We start from the raw sequence: 23,079 nt of genomic DNA on the forward strand, positions 1-23,079 counted from the left end.
ATCGTCTTCCCAGGTTTCACTTCTGTGACTTGCCCTGGAGTCGAGCAACACATATAAATGTCCATTGCAGGTCTTTGATATCTGACGAGGGCTCCAGCTTTAGTGCCTGAATAGATCGTCATCACGACCGGCGCCATTGAAGGCATGGCTCGACGCCCGGGCGCTTTGGACTTCATTTGTGCAAAAGTGGCTTCCGCGGTAGAACTACGAGTCCAGGGCTAGTATTCAGAAATATATTCAAAAGGTTTTTTACATGGCCAAATTCGACGGAATGAACGGTAAGTATTGAGTTGAAGTGTATCGTATATCTAGGTATTCGAGCTGCCCTCGTAGGATGGTTTCCTAGGTATGGTGCCCCTTCAGCAAAGAGACTCCCAGCGCACGGATGTTCAGCGCTTATTACAGAGTACTGTATAGCATAGCACCTTAAATCACCCCTCCACTCAGCGGGTCCGGGAGATTTGATCTCTATCCATAGACATCTTCTAAACTTGAGCTTGAGATTTATCAATTTCCGGTGTCAGCATGATCAGGCAGGTATGGCTCAATAATTAGGCTTCAGTGATAGAGCGCGACCATTGAGTTCCTCGCTTACTGTATTCTCTTTCCACTGTTATTGGCACTGTATTTCTTCAGACGCTGGGTCTTGAGCGTTTACCACTGTATGAAGGCGCCACGTACATTTTACATGTATGGGGATTAAAAAAAACGAAACCACCTGAGTTCCTCGCTGCCTCCTTGATATGCCACGTGAAAATTCCGAACGATATTAGAGGTCCAATTGACATAGCGCAAATCAGAACTGCATTAAACCGGGCTCCGGTACTCCAATGTGCCAACTTGCTGAGTTGGGGTCCGGGTTGGAATCCCTCGTATTTTTTGAGCTGTACCCTTTTAGGTGCACTTCTGTTTTCGGCATTCCTGCCATCTTGGGTCAGGTTTCTAACCAATTCCTGAAGGAAGTACCAATCCCAACAGTGTGAGGATGCCAACACCCAGTAAGTCACGTCTCGGATGGGCGTAATGCCATTTCAGCGCACACCAACATTGCAAGTCAGCTTGACCGAGTCCACTTCAGAACTTTCATGCCAGAATTTGTGCTACCTCTGCCTATTGTGTTCCGAGATGTGCGTATTCGCCGGCTCTGGGTTCCACGCTGGCCGTTATCCGAACAAAAAATGTGCAAAGCCATAGTACTAGTACTATGTAAAAAAAAAAAAAAACGATGTAGGCTTAGGGACCACCCCGAAAGCGGCATAATCTTTAGGTAGATGCATAAATATTAATCATCAGCATTTACCGGGGCACATGCACTCCTGCACCTTGTATATAGCCCGAGTGCAGCGGGTACACGACCCAAGCCTTAATCCATCTTCACTTTCTGGCCACAAATAGAGCGGAGACGACGCCTTGCTCATGCAACTGTAGAGAGGTCTGGTCACAACAATCCCTCCTTCACGACACATCGTTTTTGTCTCCCTCGCACAGCTACTTTCCTGTCACGATCCTGGTCTCAATATGGGCTCACAAACTCCAGGGTCTACCTCTCGCCGGTCGACGGTTCTTTGTGAATCCTTCTACATGGAAGGCGAGGAATGGCCCGAAGTCACCTTGATATGTGGTTCTCTGGGAGTCGTGCTTGGCTTCTATGGGCAAAACACAGAAGTCGAGGTCAAGATGGACTACTGCGGACAAGAGACTACGCGTGACTTCCCGGTTCAACTTCCATCAGCCAATTTATCAGACCAATCGGTCGGTGGATATCTCGCAGATGTCGCTGAGAAATTGTGCACGAGGATGCCAGACGGCGCAGATCCGACCTGGTTTCGTCCCGCGGCGTTAGAGCAGCAACAAGGCACCACCTCATCCGCCAACCATTTTTCGTCCAAGGCATTGGAAGTCAAGATTATTCTGGATGAGGAGACAGTCAATTCTCGACCGTGCCCTATCTGGATCTCTTGCAATTTCAAAGGTGCCAGACCATCGTTGTCAGCAGAATTCGATGAAAGCTCTCATGAAGCCAAATTCGTGGACAGACTATTGTGCCAGATCTCTCACATCAGCAAACAGTTAAGCAGTCCAAACACCCTGCTTCGAGATGTCAATTTGCTCAGCAGCAAGGATGAAAGAGATATACGCCGATGGACCCCGACGCCTGTCCCGTTACGCCCTTCGTGTGTGCATGAGCTGGTCGAAACGCAATTTTTAATGTCGCCGGACGCATCCGCCGTCCACTCTTGGGATGGAAGTTTGACCTACAGAGAACTGCACGAAGCATCATCTCGCGTAGCAGTGCAGCTATTGGAGGCAAATGTACCCAGAAAAAGCGTCATACCCTTGCTTTTCGAGAAATCCATGTGGACGGTGGTTGCCATGATGGCAGTTCTGAAGAGCGGGCATGCATTCTTGTTGCTGGATGCTTCTCATCCTACCGGTCGATTAGAGTTGCTTACACTCGACGTCAAGGGTCCCATCATCCTGTCTTCAGAGGCTCAGAAAGACCGTGCTGCACGTCTGGCTCCCTCGGTTATCTCAGTTTCGTCTTCAACCGTCTCTGGAGACGCAATAGTCACAGCGTGGGACCAGGAACAAATCACGATTGAACCGTTCGACCTTGCCCTTGTGGTTTACACCTCAGGTACCACTGGCCGACCAAAGGCGACGGCTATTGAACACCACTCGATTTGTTCCGGCTTAACAGGCCTCGCTGATCTCGCCGGCATATCTGAGACGTGTCGTTATTACCAGTTCTCATCCTACGCATGGGACGCTGCTTTCGGCGAGATACTCATGACCCTCTTCAGCGGCGGATGCATCTGCATTCCTTCCGAGGAGGATAGAATGAATCGACTTTCCCAGTCTATGACCTCGCTGAACGCCAACTCGGTTCTGCTGACCCCCACTGTCCTGCGCCTCCTCTCTCCACGAGAGGTCCCCACCATGCGTAACATCATCATGGGAGGCGAGAAGGTCACGAAAGACCTAATTCAAACCTGGAAGGGCCACGCAAGCTTGACCACGGTTTACGCCCCTGCGGAATGCACGGTAGCGTGCATGGTAAATCAACAGTTCGGAGACGAATTTGACCCAGCCTTGATTGGTTCATCGTTTGGCTGCCGAGTATGGCTCACTGTTCCCGACGACATCAACCGATTGGCACCCGTAGGAGTCGCTGGGGAGCTGATAATCGAAGGGTCAAACGTGGCCAGAGGCTACCTCAACGATGGCGAAAAGACAGCCAAGTCCTTCCTCACTACGTCGCCAGCCTGGATGACTGCAATGCAGATTGATCGGCTTCCCCACTCACGTTTCTACCGCACCGGTGATCTGGCGCGGTACACGCCCGACGGAAAAGTTGTATTCGTTGGCCGGAGAGACTTTCAAGTCAAGCTACGCGGGCAGAGAATAGAGCTGGAGGAGGTTCAAAGCCAAATCCAGCGAAGGCTACGGCTGCCCGGCGCACAGGTTTTCGTGGACGTGATGGAGACTGTGGCAGACCTCAACCTGCCAAGTCTCACAGCGTTCGTGCATATCCCTCAACACCAAAGTGAAGCCTATGACAACCAGTCCCTGGCAGAGAACATGGCTGCCGAGTATGACAGTCTGCAACTCGCCCTTACAGATGTGCTTCCCGAGTTTATGGTCCCGACTATTTGGATTCCTCTACCAGTGGTCCCCCTCTCATCTTCGGGAAAACTTGATCGCTCTGCGCTCCGCCAAGCCGGCAGACAATACCTGTTGGGTCTTAAAAGCATTGCTCGCAAGACAGAGACGCTGAGCGAAGCTCAGCAGCATTTAAGCCAGCTGTGGGAACGGGCCCTGACGACGACGCAGAGGCCAGGCTTGACGGACAACTTCTTCCTCTTGGGCGGAGACTCTGTCAAAGCAATGCGGCTTGTGTCACTGGCACGACAAGCAAACCTCGAATTATCTGTCCGAGATATATTCCAGCACCCGACATTGTCCGCTATGTGCTCCAAAACGAAGCCGATCTCTCACAGTAACAAACTTGTCATTTCATCGGCCTTCTCGATGTTATCAAAGGAAGATCTTTCTCGGTCCTCGGCCAATTTAAAATCACTCGGTTTCGAGGAAGAAGACATAGTGGACGTGTTCCCATGTTCACAGCTGCAGGAAAGCATGTTCTCATTCTCACTAAGTGTTCCCGGGTCATACATAAGCCAATATGTTTTCCCTATAGGTCGTGGCGCAGCCGCGGAAAATCTCAAGAAGGCACTGGAGGACACAGTCGCAGCCGTTCCGATCCTCAGAACGCGCATTTTACTGGGTCAGAAGAACTTCAACCAAGTTATAATAAAAGATTCACTCCAATGGACACACACTCAGCAGCCACTTGACGAATTTTTGGAGACAGACCGCCAAGGAACCTTCGACATTGGAGAGACACTTACCAGATATTGCATAATAGACGATATGGAATCTGGCGAGGTTCACCTGGTCTGGACTCTGCACCACTCCATATTCGATGGATGGAGCATTGAACGCATTTTTGAACGCGTGCGGAGTCGGTTTGAAGAGAGGGACACGAGTGAGGACGAAGACGAATTGGACAGGGACTTTGCCAAGTTCGTACAATTCAGTCGGAACACGGACACAGAATATGCCCGCGAATTTTGGCTCCATCAGCTCCACGATGCACCGATGCCCTCCTTCCCAGCCATTCGCGCAGACAATGCGCAGATCGCCGATAGATCATGCATTACAGAGTCTATGGCCATCTCTCAATTTTCGAAGCCCGGCATCACAGTCACAATTCTGGCCAGAGCAGGTCTTGCACTTCTTCTATCGCAATACGAGAACTCGGAAGATGTAGTATTTGGGAATACGGTACACGGGCGCAGCTCTCTCCCGCTTCAGCTTCACAATGTTCTTGGGCCTACACTTGCCACACTTCCTGTGCGAGTCAGAGTCGATAAACAGCATACCATTTCTCGATTCCTCGCGGATCTTCAGGATCAGTTCGTTGCCACGATACCTTACGAGCAGTATGGACTGCTACGGATTCGTGGCATCAACCAAGAGACACGTGCTTCGTCTTCCTTTCGAGTTCTTCTGATCGTCCAAAATCCCGAATCTACGCTGTCTTTGGGAGGCAACTTTGAAGGGAGAGAAGCCTTCCGATGCCTCCACGAGTACCCTTTGGTGATCACCGTCACTCCCACCCCGACACGCGTGAACACGTCGTGGACATTTGATGAGAATTGCGTGTCTGAAGAGCAGGTCGGGCTACTCGCTCTTCAGTTCAAGCAGACTTTAGCCCAACTCTGTACCATGCCAGACATCACAGAGCTTCGAGACCTCGACCTTGCGAGTGAGACTGATAAGGTTCGAATTTTCGACTGGAATGCCGTGCACCACAAACCAGTCAACACTTCCGGCATCGAATTGTTTCGCAAACAGATCGAGCGGGATCCTGAAGCATTGGCAATTGACGCCTGGGATGGGAACTTGAACTACGCAGCCCTCGACAAGGTTTCCGACGCCTTTGCTTCCGAGATGGTTCGTTTAGGGGTCAAACAAAATACACTAGTTGGCCACTGTTTTGAAAAGAGCAGGTGGGCTCCAGTGGCCCTGATATCCATCCTCAAAGCCGGTGGTGCATTCGCTCCTTTCCCTCCTGGATATCCGAAAGAGCGGCTGCTGAGTTTTACCCGCGATGCCGGGATTCGACTCATTATCTGCTCCCGTCAGCAGCGCGACAGCCTCTCAAGTGGTCCTTGGGAGATCCTTGTGGCCGATGAGGAAACCCAGGGCAGCTTTCTTCAGCGACCAGCAACACTCCTACCCACCTCGATAAGGCCGGAAAGTCTCATCTATGCACTGCAAACTTCTGGGACAACGGGGCAGCCAAAGACTTTCACAGTCAGGCACACAGCCTTCGCCACCGGCGCCGTAACCAGAGCACCTTGGATCCGACGGGGAACGGGAATGCGTGTGCTGCAGTTTGGTCCATACACCTTCCGTCTCGGAATCGAAAACATCCTGGCTACTCTCACGGCCGGCGGTTGCATTTGTATCCCCTCGGACGACGCCATCATGAATGACCTCTCAGGCTACATGAAGGAGGCCAGGATCAACTTTGCAAACGTCACACCTTCGGTAGCACGCACTCTGGCTCCCCTCGAAGTACCAGATTTGGAGGTTCTGCTCGTCTCGGGCGAACCGCCCGACCGTGACCTGGTCGCCAAGTGGGCCGGCCATGTCCAACTCGTCAATGGGTACGGGCCCAGTGAATTCGCAGCAAAGCAGACACTCAATTTTGCCATGACCGAAGACGACCCACAGAATCTCGGTCGGCCGGTGGGTGCGAGCCTATGGGTGGTGGACCCGGACAACCACGAACGCCTGAGTCCTCTGGGAGCTGTGGGGGAGCTGCTGATTGAGGGACCGACCCTGGCTGATGGGTACATCAACAGGCCTGCCGAGATGTCCAAATGGTTCATTAGCACCCCATCTTGGCTTCGTGCTTTCCGAACGGGCAAGACGGTAGTATTCAAGTCAGGCGATCTGGTGCGATACAACCCGGATGGTAGCCTTACGAGCGTTGGCCGTGCTGACGGCCAGGTAAAACTCCATGGGCAGCGTTTCGAAGCGAAGGAGGTCGAGCATCACGTCAGAACTGTTCTGGCAGATGTGCAGCTCCATGTTCTCGTTGATGTAATCCGTTTCAAAGGCCACGAGTCCGACGTCGTGGCCGCGTTCGTCGCGCTGAAAGAGCACAAGCTCCAAAGCACGATGGAATTGGATCCAGCACTAAGCAGGAAGATTCAGGGTCAAAAGCACAAGATTTCAGAAAGCCTGTCTCGTTTCCTGCCCGGTTACATGGTTCCCAAAGTCTTCGTCGGCGTGTCGATCATCCCCGTCACGGCCAATGGTAAGGCGGATCGGCGAGCGTTGAAGGCATTCGGTTCCCAGCTGCCATTCTCTTGGGCGGATGCCGAGGATGGTGCCTCAGTCGTGAGACCGCCCAGCTCGGACATGGAGAGGTTGCTTCATGGCCTCTGGCAGAAGGTACTGGGATTAGATTCTGGTCAGTTAGGACTTGACAACAATTTCTTCGAGCTCGGCGGCAGCTCGATGTCGGCGATCCGGCTGGTTGCCATGGCACGCGAGGCCAACCTGTCACTTGTTGCCCAGTCCATATTCAAATATCCGGTCCTACAGGACATGGCTCTGCAGCTGGACAGTCTCGACAAGAGAGACTCCAACTTGGCAACAGCCCGCTCGCCCAGGTTCAGTCTGCTCCGCGAGATAGGCTGCAGCCTGGAAGCGCTAACAGAGGAACTGTCAGTACATGGACTGACGGAAAACGACGTGGAAGATGCATACCCATGTCTTCATCTACAAGGATTTTACATGAAGAAGGCGGTAGTCTTCCCGGGATCGACCACATACCAACACGTCTATGAGCTACCAGAAGGTACTGACGTTCCAAGATTGGAGCTGGCGATCGAGTGTGTTTGGAAGGCCAGCCCCAGCCTGCGGACCCGCGTGATATCGGTTTCGGGGAAGCTCGTCCAAGTGGTGTGCAGGGAGGACTTCGTGTTTCGTCATTTCGAACGGCTGGAAGAATGCCATGAGGAAGACCAAAAGGTTTCATGGGCAATGGGGGCTCCATTGAGTCGATTCAGCATCGTGGCTGGCGACAAGGAGCGCCATCTGCCCCCGCATCTGGTCTGGACGAGCAGTCACGTCGTCTGGGACCAGTGGAGCCGCATCATGATGTTGGAAGACATTGACAACGCCTACCAGAGTGGGTGCCTGCCCTATGTCCGTCCATGCTACCGGGACTTTGTTGCACATGTCTGTCAGCAAAGTCGTCTTGGCGTGCACCTCACATCCTCACTCTTGCGCGATGAATATCTAGGCCGCCAGTTCACGTCGCGATCCACCGTGGGTTGGACGGAGTACCGTGCCCGGAACAGCGCGCGCATGGTCTTGACTCTCGACTTGCCGGTCATAGACAAGTTGAGTGTGTCCCACTCAAGCCTTTTGCTCAGCTGTTGGACGTTGGCGGTCGCAGTCGTCGAAGACTCGAATGCCATCCTCACCGTCAACGAAATCAACGGCCGGGGAAGCTCTTTCCCTGGCGTCGAGAAACTAGCGGCGCCCGTAGTCGCGGCGGTCCCACTCTGCGTTGCTGTTCAGCCGGGGACCATGAGTGAGCACGCTGCTCTCGTCCAGAAGCATACGACAGAAGGTCTGGCTCTGCAGCATAGCGTGGCATTGGACAACCAGCTTTTGTCGCAGATTGAGTCTTCGGTCTACTGGGTCCTGGTAAATGACCAAGACGGCCACGAGGAGCCTGCCACGACGTCGCTTGGGCTGCGGCGGAACAGGGCCGAGAAGATCGCAATTGGAGTATGGCCATTCTATCTCACTTTCAACGTACATCCCGGGAATTCCAAGGTGGAACTCGAAGCCATATTGGACGAGGAACTGGTGCCGTTCGAGAAAGCGGCGAAATTATTTGCTTGTCTCAAGTATCTGTTGGCCGCCGTTTTCGCACCTGGCGGGTTAAATTTGAACACCGAGGAGGTACACATGGCCTTGAAGGAAGTCCTGCAAAATCATGACAGCACCCTTAGCGATATCAAGGCCAGTATTTCATTCGAGAAACGGTTCCGTGACTTCTGGTACAACCCATACTCGGAAACTTCGGCACCGGGTGCTGCAGACGAGACTGGCTGAGGCATAACCCAGTTGTGAAGAGAAGAGTGAGGTACGAATAGGAAGGGTAGACGGATCGAAGACGATGGATGAGTACTTGACAAGCCATAGAGCGAAAGTTTAAGAAATGATAGTCTCAACAAGTCAGCATGAAGGAGAAGCTACCGAATATTTAGTCTAGGCAGTACACAGGGTTTTCTTCAACCTACCTGGTTTCACTTCAATTCCGTACATGGCGCCTTTATACGGTGCTAAACGCTCAAAGACCCAGCATTTTGTTTTCAGAAACAGAAAAGAAATTTACTTTAACTTATTTGCAAAAACGCACTCTCCCATCACATGCCCTCCACCACTTCTAGCATGAAGATGGCTTTCCCTTTCTGAATACACCCGTGGGTGTCACAAGCACAAAAGTATGAATACCTAATAGAATACCAGAATAACCAAGGATTTACAAGTGGATAAGAGAGTTCTACCATAGAGGGAATGTCCGTCTTCTCTTTTAGACAGGCTTTACACATGTAGGAGGTCTGAGTCGAGATAAGGCTTGTAGGGAGAATAAGATTCAACGCAAAATGCGGGCAAAGCGCCCAGCCTGTCATCTCTGATATTCCATGGGTGTCAACATCATCACTCAACCACTCTATCTGTTTCCATATCCATCGCAATGATTTCGCACTGCGAATTGAAGGTACTTTGGTCGACCCGAGGTACCTAGGTAAGGTCGGGCCTGAAAAGTCGATTGCTTTTTAAGCCGCAATCCTCAAGCACAACCTCACCCCGATGGTCAAAACACCCAGGCCGTCCTAGCCCCTACTCGTCTTCAACACAACCCTCAGGGAATCTTTCTACTAATTTTCTGATTTCTTCAATCAATCTGAAAGATTGATCTCGTGTTAGCAATTTGAGGACGTGAAGCCCTTTTGCGATACTCATTCCTCTTTTTGATCTTTTTCTTGTGTAAGAAAAGACAATCCCACCAGAGACAAAAAGAGTCTAGTTAGACTTACACCCTCCTGAAATGTTCATGTTCGGGATAGATCGCAGAGTCCACGACGACAACACGGCTTGAGATGGTCAACAGGACGTAAGCTGTGTGAGTAGACAACAGACTTACGTGGCGTAAAGCGCAATCCGAGCATCCCAATCTTCCTGCGGCTCCGACTTTGGTATGATTCGGTGGTAAGCTTCCATATACTCTTTACCCCAGTCGGATCCACTAGGATACATGTAGCTGAGCTCATCTAGTCCACCGTCAGCGGCTTGACCGGGTTATCTTTCAAAACCAATAGGCTTTAAACGCTGAAGGTCCAAGGCAGGAGCAATTCACTCACATTCGTTGTGCCCCCAGAAGGCTGAAGAGTCAAACAAGAAGGGATCACCAGTCCCGGTCTGAACCGCAGTGTTCCCGACCCATAGGTCTCCATGGATCAATACTGGCTTTATGCGTCGGCCGTTGGTCTCCAGTGGGCGAAGCAGCCTCGGGCAGACTTTCTGAAAGTAGGGCTTCATCAGTTGCTCGAGTTCCTCACTCGGGCCCCGAGAATCCCTCTCGTACGCGAACAGCCTCTTCATTCCCCTGATCCAGCATTCCTCCCACGTGTCAGTCCAGGTGTTGTCCTGGGCGAGCGGGCCGTTGTACGTGGTCATGTGAAAGCCCCACCTGCCGGTCTGGTTGTGCTCGATGCTTCGACTGTGAAGCTCCGCGACGACCTGGCTCAGGCGGCCTGTGTCCGGGGGGCCTTTCTCGAGCTTGTGGAAGGGGAATAGCAGATATGTCATGTTTGGGTCGGTGCACTGCCCCCAGGCCAGAGGTCTGGGGCAGAAGTCCGGAATCAAATCGCTGATCATGCGCATCGACTCGAATTCCCCATGGAGCATAGGTTTTCCTCTCTCGCCCTCAGTCAACTAGATATGAAATGCCCGCATCAGCACCCGTTCTCTGTTCAGCTGCTCATGGCGTGCTGACCTTCAGAAAATAAGACTTTGCCTCTCCATCCACCTCGATATCCACGCGTACTGTCTCATTCCAATTGCTTGAGCCATGCCCGCGACTGCTCTTGATAACGGCACCCGAGGGTAGTTCTATTCACGAGACTTAGAGATGCGGGAACGCCAAGAGATGCCAGTACTTCTCTTGTGTGAACTCGTACACTCACCGGCGACGATATTTTGGTCGAGCTCCACGTCCCTTTCGTGCACCTTTGCATTGAGCTGAATGGCCAAATACTCCTGGGCCATGGCAGCGTATCAGTGACTCTAGCCAGAGAAAAGTGCCACGAGATAGGAGATGTGAATTTCGGCGTGCTGTGCGTGGGATGGTAGGATTGTGAATGCACTGGGTCTTGAGTATTCTAGAGTGCATCTATAAAACCAAGACTCATAGGCACGGTCCCCTCAGAGGTAAAAGGAAGTGGCCAAGTCCCGTGCAGGGGTTTCAAAGATGAGGCAAGGGGTGGGGAGGTTCCTGCAGTGAATTTCAACAGATTTGGCCAACCTGCATAAATCTAGGTACACCCCTGTGCCGAGAGCACCAGTATCCCGATGCCGCTATGAAGATAGACTGCACCTCCAGGACTTGTAGTACGGAGTAGCTTTCTCCCCAATGAGGACAGTTACTTCTTTAGGTAAGGGCCATAAGCGAGCTACTCCCCAATCGAGCAATTATGGGTAGTGTCGAGGATCAGCCCCAATGAGACGTATTCCCAAAGTGGCAAAGTACCTAAATCGAGACCAATTCTAAAGAGCAGTTACCTATGTGGTAGTGGCATGGACTTCAAAGGCTGCATCATCTTGCAGTAAGAATCTTTAAGGGGTGGTATAATTCAAGCCTTTCAGCAGAACATACGCACCTCGGAATTTTTGTTGTAATGTTTATTGTTTATTGTTTTTTTTGGGGGGGTCAGCACAGAGCTCGTAGTAAACGATCTTCATAGAGGCAGAACTGAGACAGTGGTAGCCACGAGAGAATCCTGCGCAACCTCCGTCGAGATGCCGTTCCTAGCTCCCCCATTATGATGAAGATGAGTCCTCTGTCTTCAGACCGACAAACCTTCGAACACGCTTGAAAGCTTTCTTGGTCCATGAGCCCGATATCCCCCAACTGGGTGCTCTGCGTTTTCGTGAACGGCGTGCCTCCTGTGCCAATCCAGCCTCGTGATCTGAGCCCCCTCTGTCTGGAACCTGTGAATCATCATCTGCTGCCCATGCCCCGATCGCCTCCAGATCTGAGCTCGTTGCATGCTTCTCTATGTTTGATTGCGCTTCTACAACCTCATCAGGGTCCGGAGTGGACGGTCCAGTCCGAATAGAAATGGGTCGTAAGTCCTCGGAGAAGACGCTCGTGGCTCTTGAGGTTGGAGGATCATACGATTTTGACGGTGTGCGTAGGAAATGTGCGTCCTGGGATGCATCGTGTTGAACAAACTCCTCAGATGCCTGATTGGAGCTCATGCTGTAGGGATTTTCCAGGATCTGCGGCGTTCGACCATCATTGTCCAGAGGCCCTCGTCGTAGAGGGAGGTCTTGGTAAGAAGCACGTTTGAGATCCACCGAGGTTTCTCTCGAGCTATGGTCTTGAGCACTAACAGATTCCTCCGATATTGTACGGCGCTCATCTCCTGGGGCGAGAGCGTCCCCTGATGTTGTGGAGGGAGGAAAGCGGCTTGGATGATACACTGGATTGGAGGACTGAGGACGAAACTCAGCGTCGAAGACGCCCAAGTCGTGTTCCATGTCGTTGTTCACGCTGCAAACGAACTGCTCGCTCGGATCGTTGAGCTTGTGCCGAAGTTCTCGATCGTATGATGACTCGTCCCATACGTGCAAGAAAGAGCCTCGTTGGAAGATAGCCCTCGAGCGGCCTGTATTGTAGTATTCCTTGGGATGAGCCTTTTGATTCAATATCCCGTCCAAGCTTCCAAGTACCTCCTTCGAACCCCATCGTTTTGTCGGATTGATGACGAGCATGTGATTCTGTATTAGTTCCAGAAAATCACTCAGCGCAGGTGGACAATGTTCGAGTCCACGCAGGTAAGATATCCACTATGGTCGAAACGATTAGCGCAATCCGGCATCAAAGCTAGCTATGCATATGTCACACTTACGTTGGTGACTGATTCTTTGACCGTCGCCACTTTTTCCTTGGAGACAAAGTATTTATCTTCGAAGCCCCCGATGACTTTGCGGTCTTCCACCACGCGTGTAGTGTCGAAGGTCTCGTACCTCTGACCGTCATCGCCCTCAAAGTAATTTTCATGTCTTTCCTGTCTTTCATCATATGCACCACGCGTTGCGTTGTATCCGACGAGGTGACAGCTGATGAATTCCAGGAACACGCATCCTAGGCTCCACACGTCGTATTTCTGACTGATTCGAATATTGTGCGACAAGACCGCATCGAGTTCTGGGGCGCGATATGTTCTGGTTCTGCCGACGCTGTGTACGAGCGTTTCGGTTTTGCTCCCTTGCTCATGGAAACGCATCAGGGTGAAGTCGGAGAGGACCAGTCGATTCTCTCGTGTAGACTCGTCGATAAACCAAAGTATGTTTGGCGGCTTGATGTCACCGTGGCGACCTCGCAGGGACCTCCCCTCGTGTATGTTGTACAAGCCATCCGTAAGGCCGCGGCACTGCTGGAGTAGCCAGAGAGGGTCGTTCAATTCACGATCATTCTTTCTCCAGAATTCGACAAGGTCGCCTTTAGCTAAGGGCAGGATCAAGAAGTAAGTCCTGCCCTGCGAGTATGCTGCTAGAACCCTGATTAAATGTCTGTGCTTAGTCTCGGACGAGTTGAACTTCGTTAGGGCAGAGAGCTCTTGTTCGAACTCTTCTTTCTTCGAAAATTCCTTCACGGCGAACTCCGGACCTTTCTGAAAACACTCCCAGCGATCCTGGAACTAGCGTTTCAGTTGTGAAGTTTAGAAGAGACATTTAAGACCTGCAAACTTACCGAACCGGTCCGTCTTCCCGTGAAGTGAGCATGGTGGATTTCCACCTTCCAAACTGTTCCTTGCGCACCACGTGAAAGATTCTCCTTTTTGAGGAATGGCATGTTGTGATACATCACTGTGTACTCTTCCACTCTTATATCGTCGGATGTGAAGTCCCAAGCGGGCACAGCAACTAAGGGTTGCTTCTTGAGAAAACGATCCACAAATTCATAACGTCGATGCGAACTCTCGTAAACATTATCCGATAATGGCAGTCTATCATCTGAGATTCCGAGCCGTATCATTTCCCCGAGACGTTTAGTCTTCTTCAGGAGTATAAGGATGGCGAAAAGCTTGATGCGTGCGGTATCGCCAACAATGGTGTTCCGATGTATTTGGCTTGTTTCGTCTCGTTCCAGCAGTAGTGATTCGATCGTTCTTTCCGTCAGGATCTCCTCAAGTGTATTCCGTGGGAGAAATCGGTCGTCTTCCCTGACCAACGCCACGCACCGTACGCGACCATCTTGAAGGCTCGTCCTAACGGTCTTGAGGTCTTGTCGTTCTGGGGGCATGCGAGCTTTTTGGGAATCACTGCTGGGCCTTGTAGAGCTCGTGGGACTTTGCTGTAAGTAGTTCCCGAATTCAGGTGGGTCTGCAGCATGCGGCTTGCTGTACTGATGTTGTTCGAAATGAGTTAATTACTGTCTCAATACGCCCATGTTCGGTGGTGAGACAAGCGTAGAATAGTGAGATTCTAAAAGTTGACTTACATCTCGTGTAGGTGCCATGTTTGAATAATGGAGGCTATCCTTTACCCAGAAGACCTTGTTTCATACCTTGTATCCGAGTGCCAAAACAATCTCAATTTCCGGCAGCCGTACCAGTAGCGGGATATTGATGAACGTCACGGCTCGTTTGCGCAGTGTCTCCGAGCTATTCGAGCGATTTTGCGAGATAAGAGAGCGCTTGAATACACGCAGACAGGATCGCAGGCCCACATGCGTGCCGAGATACGCGTAGCCGGTAACTAAAGCTGACTTCCGGGAAGGGCCACCATTTCGCTGACTACAACCGCCCCCAATCCAATCTCTCTGGTTTGGTGTGCATCAGGCTACCCATGTCCATCCTTCAAGCCATGGGCTTGAGGGATTCGGGGGCTGAAGATTGAGCTTCACGGAGCCTCATTCTGCTGCACTTCGGCAGAAGGGTAAGCCATGGGCTCTGGATGGGCTGACTGAGACGCCCGCGGGCACGATATGATATCGCCGACAGCATCCTCTCTGCTACATGTCTTGGGTTTTCATTACCAATAAATATCATAGATGCCAATTCGAAATTATGCCTGCATGTGCCTGAAGTCGAGGGACATCCACTGCCCCACGGTCTGCACTGATGCAATTTGGGGGCCGGGCTGATTCCGTGTCTGCTTTTATTGATGAGGCGAAGCACAGGTTCAGATTCGGGCGGCTGGATAGGCAGCCGTGCGCATGTGCAAGGCGAAGCTGCCGCAGTCCGGCGGTGGTCAGCGCCAGAAGAGGAAATGTCCAATGATGTTCCAAATCCGACAAGTGTAAAAAGCACAAGTGGCTGTGGGCGAACCGTGTAAGGCGACCCAGGGCTCTGACCATGCATGAGACCTAACTCAATCAGACAACTGTCTCGAGATTGGCCCGCATGGGGTCTATTTGGGGATCCGAGAAGACCAGCTGACACTGTGATGGCCGCATATAAGGATCATGATATCTGCTCACACTCTAATGTGGAGGGACTCATCATCGCCGCCACCTTGTCTTCTCTTCGCCTTCAAGGCGTATTGCCTCTACAACTCAGTTTATCGTTCTTTAAGTCAGACACATTTCAAGCAAAATGGACCTCTCAAAGCCGCATGACGATCGAACCGAAATCATCGAGAAGCGTATCCAATGCACCTCCTTTAGAAGCCCGCAAGACCTACCTACAACACTGAGGCTGTTTTGCAAGTCACGAGGCTTCGAATTGCAAAGCTTTGAGATGCGAAATGACGAATACATCATCCGGCTGAGGCCAAACCAACATGACCATATGTTTGCCTCAATAGCACAGTCAACAGATGATCCGATCCGCACTAGGACAGAGTTAATACAATCATACTAGCGCTGTGACGCATTCAAACAGCGATGGTGGAATTTAAATGCCTCAAAGCAGGCAACGGGGCAACGTGATGGTGATCCATGGATGAGTTGGGTCCCACCCACACGCGTACCTGTATCCGAAAAGTAGGACTCAGTAAACGCAAGATGCTGCCCCAAACCTGTCGAATAAGATATCGATGTTTGTCTGTGTGAACTACATTGACACGTGGACGTCAAACTTCGGCTTCGGCGTTGGAGTCCGTCAATGGCGAAGTGGGCCTCGGCTTTCTAAAATAAAATTCGTGGATCCTCGACAAGTGGGCCGCGGACCACGGATTCTGCGAGGGAATCAGATGCAGGCTGTGATTTTCAGGCAATCGATGCAACGCCATAGCCATGTCTTCGCAGCCCGGTCGGTTTCTCCGGGCCCGTCAGCAATTGCTTACACGATGTAACACCCTTGCCCAGGTGGGCTGCGACTCCACACGTTGCACCCTTTATCGGACCCGCATATGCCCATCAGCAATAGTTCATGCAGTGTGACAGCATCCCTGAGGCTGTTGTACCACAAGTGGCCTCGAACAGCCGGCTGGATCGCCGTAATCTCCCAGTCATGGAAAGAAACCTTTTGGCTTTAAGCCCGCCTCCTCGAGCCGCAAGTGAGCCTCAAAGCCGGGCAGAAAAGCATTTTGTCCACCATATAGTGGGTGAATTCGGAATGTTAATTCAACTTTGGATCTTTGCTGTGCCTGCGCTCAACGTTTTCTCGGTCAACAATAAGCCTATAGTTGGCTGTCCAATTGTCACCGGTTCTCAGAGAGATCTAACTAATATACAAGCTCCATGAGAGGATCAGTTTCCTCAAATACTTTGACTTCAGGAGTGTCTTGTCGGAGGCTTGCCAGCAACAATGTCAAAGCTAGCCATGGATACCGAAACTCCCCAGAAACCAATGAATTACAAATTCATTCATGACCGATGCACCCTAGAATTTCGCTTGGACAGAGGCTCACTTAGCAACCCCACTTATCTTCCACAAGATCTTTTTCACCAGTTGTCGAGCAGGGATCGGGTGAAGGCGACTATAGAAAAGTCCTTCGGCTCATCAAGCGCCAAAGATTTACACGAGCTCGTGGAATACGCACACCAAAATCCCCATATATTTCTCACACTTGTGTCTTGTCGGCTCGTGAAGAAACTTCCAAGCTTAAGGGGGGCAGGAGTCAGGGACGATCATCTTCCGTTGGCAGAGGAATATGAAGAGGGGACAGGCTCGAATCGCGCGCGGATTGTCTCTTTGAACACAGTCAAATTGCCACCGAATGCCTTCGTCGAAGGTGACGATGAAACGGATGAGGACAAATGGGACTTGGGAGACCTGCAAAAGTTCATTGATTATCAGTGGATGTTCTATGCTGTCGTCTTCCACAGGAGTTTACTGTTGTACACGGGCCTCCATCCAAAGTGCCCTCTCCCATTTGTCAAGATATCAGCGGACGGTACGGGGAGTGGCAATTTTGGAAAGGTTTTCAGAGTCGGGCTGAACGAGAAGCATTTGACGTCGACTTATGCAGAGTTTCCCTACTTACACCGGGTAATGGCACCCCGAAAGTCGTACAACTACCTACAGTGCCGTACCATTACTGACTGTTTCATCATTAGATTACGACCTCGGGTAATTCAAAACCACTATCTGTGAAAAACGAGAGTTACCCCCCCCCTTGTTTTATTACCCCTGTCTACCCCGCTGCACCTGAAAAGCGCTTCCTTCGCACGCACGCCCACATAGCGTCTTTATTACTTCTTTATCCTCTAAAACTCTCAAAATAGCCAGCCCCCCTAATAAACGCGCCCGCGTAGCGTTCTTACGCCCTCTTCGTACTTGGTGTACTGCTTGTATTTCACGCCTTTTTTGCGACCATTCTTATTGTTGTTACGACTAGAAAGGGGCTGGAGGACGTTGCTTTGTTTGTGCGTATGGGAACTGCAAATATAAAGCTCTTTCCTTCGCCGCAATTGAGCCCCTTTAGGAAGTAATTTGCCTTTGCGAAAACAACAAACTAGAAGTTATAGAAGCAATTAAGGCTATACAATGACTCCTTTATTAGCCTTTAAACCCAGCTCCAGAGGTCTCTACTGGAGGGGATGAATATTTAGCACTTATAAGGTGTGCTGTGAGTGTGTTTGAGTGGATTGTAAATGCTATGGAGATAATTGCTGAGGGGGAGGAATTGGAGGACGAAGAAGCGGTGTAGACGCAGCGTAGGCGTGCGTGCGAAGGGAGCGCTTTTTAGGTGCAGCGGGGTAGACAGGGGTAATAAAACAAGGGGGGGGGCAACTCGTTTTTCACAGACAGCAGCTCTTGATGTCGCTGTAAAGCAACTACACAGGGTTGATGGCGGCTCGGCTGAAGAACTTGACGGTTTCTTCCATAAGGAGGTGCATACTCTCGAGACCATGAGGACTCGCGCGGCTCATCCACATCTTATTCAAGCTATCGCAGCGTACGGAAGAGGCATTGAGCGGGGCTTTGTGTTTCCATGGGCTCCAAATGGCAACCTTCGTCAAATGTGGCAGGCAAGCCCCGGACCTCCGACCAAGGAGGTCAGGCGATGGGCAATAGACCAAGTCCTAGGGCTCACGGGGGGTCTCGCCAAGCTACACAACACCAACACTCGACACGGAGACGTGAAGCCAGAGAACATCCTCAGATTCAACGGACCCGACGACTCCCCAAGACTAGGTCCCTTGGTCATAGCAGATGTCGGAATCGCGAAGTATCATGCCTTCGAAACTGAGGTGCGCAAGATCAACAATAAGCCAACCACCAACAGGTCCAGAACCCAGAGATACGCACCTCCCGAGATCGAGATACCTGAGAGGGATGAAAAGGGCCAGTTGCGAGTGATATCTCGCAAGTATGACTCGTGGTCACTCGGATGCGTTCTACTGGAGTTTATCGTCTGGCTGAAGGGCGGCAACCGCGGCCTGGTACAGCTGGACAAAATACGCCGCGCAGAGTTGAGACCTAATGTTGATCGCTACTGGGAGCAATATCACAACGAGGCTCCGATATTGCACCCAGCAGTAAAACTATATATCGACGAGCTCCTCGAAGGTGGGGTGCTGTCCGCGGCACTTCAAGACCTCCTGATTCTGGTGAAGAAACACCTGCTCGAAGCGTCTCTGCGTAAACGATCATACATCGCCGAATTTCTCAAAGATCTGATGAGAGTCTCAGAGAACTGTTCTAGCGATCCCTCCTACTTGTGGGACGACGCGAAGGAGACGCTGACCGAGCATAGGGAAGCCACGGGCGAGGTATTCACCAACAATATCTTCCCCATCTCCCAAGAAGTGAGTCGCATAGCCGTGAGACCTGTATTACTCTTTGGATACTAATTCTTCAACAGTACGTGAGTCCCCGATTTTCCGACATCACTACAAAGCGGGCTTTCTGACAATGGTGTTCTTATGCAAATCCACAGAATGTAAGCACAGTCCAAATCAACCCACTTGAACGAGGTGTCGCTAACACCAAAATCACAGCCAGTATGTGCCTCTCGAGCCCTCGTATGACACTCTGTCAATGCTAATTCAAACAGCGGACTAGCAAATTAGTTGACAAATGGGAGACGGTGAAAGACTCCACTTTCCTGCCACAGCTTCTCAAAAGCTTGTCCCTGTGGCCTACTTGGCGTCAGCTAGCAGAGTGTCCAAATCGCATTGGCAGTGCTTGTAAGATCTCGGACATTGTGTCCAACCCGAAAGAGATTCAAATGAGCCTCCAGCACCTCTGTGATATGACCTCCGAATGTGATCTGTGCAATTTCCTTTCCCGGCGCCTTTCGGCCTTGCATATCGCACTTGATCGGCCCTTAACGTTGGCTCGAGTTCAATCAACTATCAAGGTGGTTCCCTCAGATCGATCTATTGCTTCGCTGTATTATGATCCAGGTAAGTGGATTTAGTCGTGGAATTTATCTTGACTACCTAGGTACACAAGGGACCTAACATTCGCTTCCAGGGTCAGAGCCCGCCCCATCCTCAGCGCCGTTCGCGCAGTTTGGCCTTCCTCTACTTCCCGAACCGGGTAGTGCCGAGCAATTCAGCTTGCTGAGATCGTTCTTGGACCACTGCGATAAAAGCCACGACTGCATGGGTTCCGAGTCACCGTCAGAATTGCCCACAAGACTCATTGACGTGGGAACGAACAACGAGGGACCTATCCGGCTTATACAGACCAACCAGGGAGCCCAAGACCGGTACATTGCTCTTAGCCACTGCTGGGGCCAGTTGAGTGACGATCAGCGCTTTTGTACATACTATAGCAACATCGACCAGCGGATGGCAGACATTCAATACGACCAACTACCAGCAACCTTCAGGGACGCAGTCGATGTCACCCGCGCACTAGGTGTTCGCTACCTCTGGATCGATTCCCTATGCATCATCCAACGAAATGCGACCGATTGGGCCAATGAGGCGGGGAAAATGGAAGACGTATTTAGTAACGCATACTGCACAATCGCAGCGAGCTCAGCGTCGTCTTCCATTGTGGGATTCCTGGGGTCAAGAACACCAAGGGATACCATCAGAATTACAACATCGTCAGGACCCATCTATCTCGCAGAGCCTATCGACGATTTCGCCACCGAAGCTGAGAACAGTGTTCTCGCCGCCCGCGGGTGGGTATTCCAAGAGCGAGCTCTGTCCCGGCGCACGATCTATTTCACCTCTGGCCAAGTCTACTGGGAATGCGGCGGCGGCGTTGTCTGCGAGACACTAGCTCAGCTCAGAAAGTAAGTCCCGACGAGCGCGACCGGTTGGTCTCTGGCACACGCGTTGCTAACCTGATGCACCAGTCCGCAGTCTCATTTCCTCGGTGACAGCAACTTCCCTCACTTCGCCCTGGAATTCTACAAGGACGAACGGATCCGGCTCCTCCAGCACTTCTACACGACGTATTCAACACTGGCTCTCACCAGGCCGTCCGACCGCCCGCGGGCTATCGCGGGATTGCAGAAGCGTATCGCTCGTGTCTTGAAGTCGAGCGTTGACCATGGAGTTCTCTGGCGCTGGCCGGCGAGGATGCTTCTCTGGTGTGCAGCACGACCAGGCTCGCTCTCCAGGATTTCCTACGATGACGTCGACTCCAGGCCGCCGTCGTGGTCTTGGATGGCGTGCAGTGGCCGCATAGCCTTCTTGGACATTGACTTTGGTGGCGTCGATTGGACGGATAATGTGCATGGGCCTCCAGATAATCCAGATTGGGCCCTGGAGGTGGAGGTGAGGGGATTGCGAGTGGATGTTTCTGTGTTGGAAGAGAGAGCGCTATTGGATACGGAATCTCCAAGCGCCCTCGAAGACTCCTGGAGGTGTGTTCTGCTTGGGAAGGAGAAGATGGGGAGGTATGGCAACGAGGCTGCCCACTACGTCCTTTTGATCCGCCCCGCCACTCAACGCTTTCTGCCGTTGCAGCCAGACCAAACGCAGCCGTCTTACGAGCGCGTGGGTGTAGCAAGTTTGTTGGGCTCACATTTCTCACCTGGGGTGGTTTCAGCTCGCCTAGTTTGAGCAACATCTTCCACACCGCTCACGCTAGAAAAATGTTCGGATTAGACGCGGTACACAATGAACATTGGACAGAATGTGAGCTGCTAGACACCTCTTAGCCAAGGTGTCTGACGATCTAAATCCTCACCTCTCCGTCAAGCTTGTCTGCATGATGTCACTGGTGCAAAGTACCCATGGATTGCATTTGAAAATGGAGACCCAAACCTGTGAATCAACCAAGTAACACGTGCATGAGTAAATCCAGATGTCGTCAATGATGGCAAGGCTATGTACGTCCAGATGGGTTGCACACTGATTGATAGAACTTTCAAAGAGCTACTAATTGACTACAAAAACATCTGTATTATTGTAGAATTGGCTGATCTGTGGCTGTGGGAATAGCCTCTATCTGTGTGGGTACCTAGGTACCTGTGGCCCAAAGGTAGGTGAGTCCCAAGGTGGGTGTCATATGGTAACCACCACCTACCAAGGGCACTCATCCAGAAGCCTAGCCTGGAGCCCATCAAGATCCGTCCGCTGATACCAGCCCTGATGCCTCTCCCTCATCATGTGATGCCTCACTGGGACAGCAGCACAAGCCATCGGCAGGCACGCGCCGACCAGATGCCGAGAGGAAGTCAGGGGTCAGCTCGCGCGCCTGGGTCTCGTGTGAGCCCAGCTCCGTTGTCACGGCAGGTGGAGCTGGCATCTGTCCGGGCGAAAGATAAGAGAATGACGCAGGTGCTCTCACCTCACTCTTCAGAGCAAGAGCCCTCCCAGACTCTCGAATGATTGGTCATTGTCTCCAAAAAGCGAGCACCGCAGGTCATCTCATTCATGCCTGCAGGCAGGACGACCTGAAAGCCACATCAGGCAGTCATCTATCGCTTGCTCAACCGCTCGTTGTTGCTTCCGTAGACTCGATGTTCCTCCTTCTGTTCCTCCTGTCCCACAAGCCTTCCATCATGTCTAAGTACACTGACATCGGAAGCCAACGCACGAGGAAAGTGGGCGTGAGAGCACCAGGAGATGAAATGGAAAGGAGCAGTCCGCTCTCATCCCGTCATCCCACCCGTGGGCGACTCCTGTGCCGTCATGCGGCGCTCCTGCCCACGCGCTCTTAATCTCACCAAAGACCCTTATATGGTGCTATCTCCACCATCCTTCCTCATCCATCCTGCCAAGTTAGCCATGAGGGCGCGCCTTCTGTCAACTTTGGACGCCCACTCCTCGCCCATGAGGAAGCGACGGCTTGACGTCAGAAACAAACAAACATCAAAACAGCTGCGCCCTCCCCGCGGTCCCCCGAATTCTCTTCTTTCCCTCTTCAGGCACCCACACTGACTTTTTTTCTAGGAAAAAAAACCACCACAACCACCACCACCACCACGACGAGGCCGAGGACGAGGACGAGGACGACGAGGACGAAGACGACGAGGAAGACGACGACGATGACGGAGTCGTGCGCGGCGGTCTGCCGCGAGGCCCTCGCCCTCGTGGCGGAGGGCTGCCGCCAGGGCATGGCCCTGATGGCGGAGGCGGCAGAGGCGGCGGCGGGCGGCGGCGGCGGCGGTGCGGGCGGCGGCGGCTGGGGGGAGTGGTGGGCCGGTTTCGGCGCCGGCCTGGCCGTGGGCCTCGCCCTGCGCTGGGTGCTGGCGGGCGGCGGCGACGACGACGGCGGCGGCGAGGGCGGTGCGGGCGGCGGTGGCGGCGGCGAGGCAGCGGCGGCGGCGGAGGCCTTCACCATTTAACTATTAACTAATCTTATTTAACTTTACTATAGTTTTAGA

At 52.0% G+C, this 23,079-nt stretch overlaps 5 protein-coding genes across 5 annotated transcripts; 3 read left to right on the forward strand and 2 right to left on the reverse strand.

Annotated features, from left to right (window-relative positions):
- Nucleotides 1–1,518: 1,518 nt before the first annotated feature.
- On the forward strand, nucleotides 1,519–8,712 carry KVR01_003874 (uncharacterized protein; the record flags this gene model as incomplete). The annotated part of the gene is made up of 1 exon (XM_044793339.1): nucleotides 1,519–8,712. The coding sequence occupies one exon, from the start codon at nucleotides 1,519–1,521 to the stop codon at nucleotides 8,710–8,712; it is 7,194 nt and encodes a 2,397-aa protein (XP_044648889.1).
- A 471-nt stretch (nucleotides 8,713–9,183) lies between these two features.
- On the reverse strand, nucleotides 9,184–11,574 carry KVR01_002794 (uncharacterized protein). The gene is made up of 6 exons (XM_044788367.1): nucleotides 10,851–11,574; nucleotides 10,661–10,776; nucleotides 10,026–10,599; nucleotides 9,809–9,935; nucleotides 9,702–9,758; nucleotides 9,184–9,568 (listed from the first exon to the last, which is right to left on the reverse strand). Exons 1-6 carry the CDS (start codon nucleotides 10,930–10,932, stop codon nucleotides 9,505–9,507), a joined length of 1,020 nt encoding a protein of 339 aa, XP_044647809.1. The 5' UTR covers nucleotides 10,933–11,574; the 3' UTR covers nucleotides 9,184–9,504.
- A 12-nt stretch (nucleotides 11,575–11,586) lies between these two features.
- On the reverse strand, nucleotides 11,587–15,138 carry KVR01_003999 (uncharacterized protein). Its single transcript, XM_044790401.1, has 4 exons — nucleotides 14,393–15,138; nucleotides 13,643–14,296; nucleotides 12,798–13,583; nucleotides 11,587–12,735 (listed from the first exon to the last, which is right to left on the reverse strand). Exons 1-4 carry the CDS (start codon nucleotides 14,408–14,410, stop codon nucleotides 11,704–11,706), a joined length of 2,490 nt encoding a protein of 829 aa, XP_044649014.1. The 5' UTR covers nucleotides 14,411–15,138; the 3' UTR covers nucleotides 11,587–11,703.
- Nucleotides 15,139–15,252: 114 nt separating this feature from the next.
- KVR01_003787 (uncharacterized protein) lies at nucleotides 15,253–17,993 on the forward strand. The gene is made up of 2 exons (XM_044789434.1): nucleotides 15,253–17,327; nucleotides 17,396–17,993. Exons 1-2 carry the CDS (start codon nucleotides 16,644–16,646, stop codon nucleotides 17,561–17,563), a joined length of 852 nt encoding a protein of 283 aa, XP_044648802.1. The 5' UTR covers nucleotides 15,253–16,643; the 3' UTR covers nucleotides 17,564–17,993.
- A 4,487-nt stretch (nucleotides 17,994–22,480) lies between these two features.
- KVR01_003537 (uncharacterized protein) lies at nucleotides 22,481–23,040 on the forward strand (the record flags this gene model as incomplete). The annotated part of the gene is made up of 3 exons (XM_044794670.1): nucleotides 22,481–22,546; nucleotides 22,686–22,751; nucleotides 22,774–23,040. 3 exons carry the CDS (start codon nucleotides 22,481–22,483, stop codon nucleotides 23,038–23,040), a joined length of 399 nt encoding a protein of 132 aa, XP_044648552.1.
- Nucleotides 23,041–23,079: the final 39 nt, after the last annotated feature.

The sequence above is a fragment of the Diaporthe batatas genome, assembly GCF_019321695.1.
Source record: "Diaporthe batatas strain CRI 302-4 chromosome Unknown Contig00003, whole genome shotgun sequence".
Classification (NCBI taxonomy): domain Eukaryota; kingdom Fungi; phylum Ascomycota; class Sordariomycetes; order Diaporthales; family Diaporthaceae; genus Diaporthe; species Diaporthe batatas.

Excerpts from the sequence above, each read along its gene's own strand:
- KVR01_003787 (XM_044789434.1), top strand. The coding sequence starts at position 16,644 with ATGTCAAAGCTAGCCATGGATACCGAAACTCCCCAGAAACCAATGAAT. Across the intron at positions 17,328-17,395 it reads AGTTTCCCTACTTACACCGG|ATTACGACCTCGGGTAATTC; the intron begins GTAATGGCACCC and ends TTTCATCATTAG.
- KVR01_003999 (XM_044790401.1), bottom strand. Across the intron at positions 13,584-13,642 it reads CGGGAAGACGGACCGGTTCG|GATCGCTGGGAGTGTTTTCA; the intron begins GTAAGTTTGCAG and ends CGCTAGTTCCAG. Across the intron at positions 12,736-12,797 it reads TCAAAGAATCAGTCACCAAC|TGGATATCTTACCTGCGTGG; the intron begins GTAAGTGTGACA and ends TTTCGACCATAG.
- KVR01_002794 (XM_044788367.1), bottom strand. The coding sequence starts at position 10,932 with ATGGCCCAGGAGTATTTGGCCATTCAGCTCAATGCAAAGGTGCACGAA. Across the intron at positions 10,777-10,850 it reads CGACCAAAATATCGTCGCCG|AACTACCCTCGGGTGCCGTT; the intron begins GTGAGTGTACGA and ends TCTCGTGAATAG. Across the intron at positions 9,759-9,808 it reads CGGATTGCGCTTTACGCCAC|CCGTGTTGTCGTCGTGGACT; the intron begins GTAAGTCTGTTG and ends GACCATCTCAAG.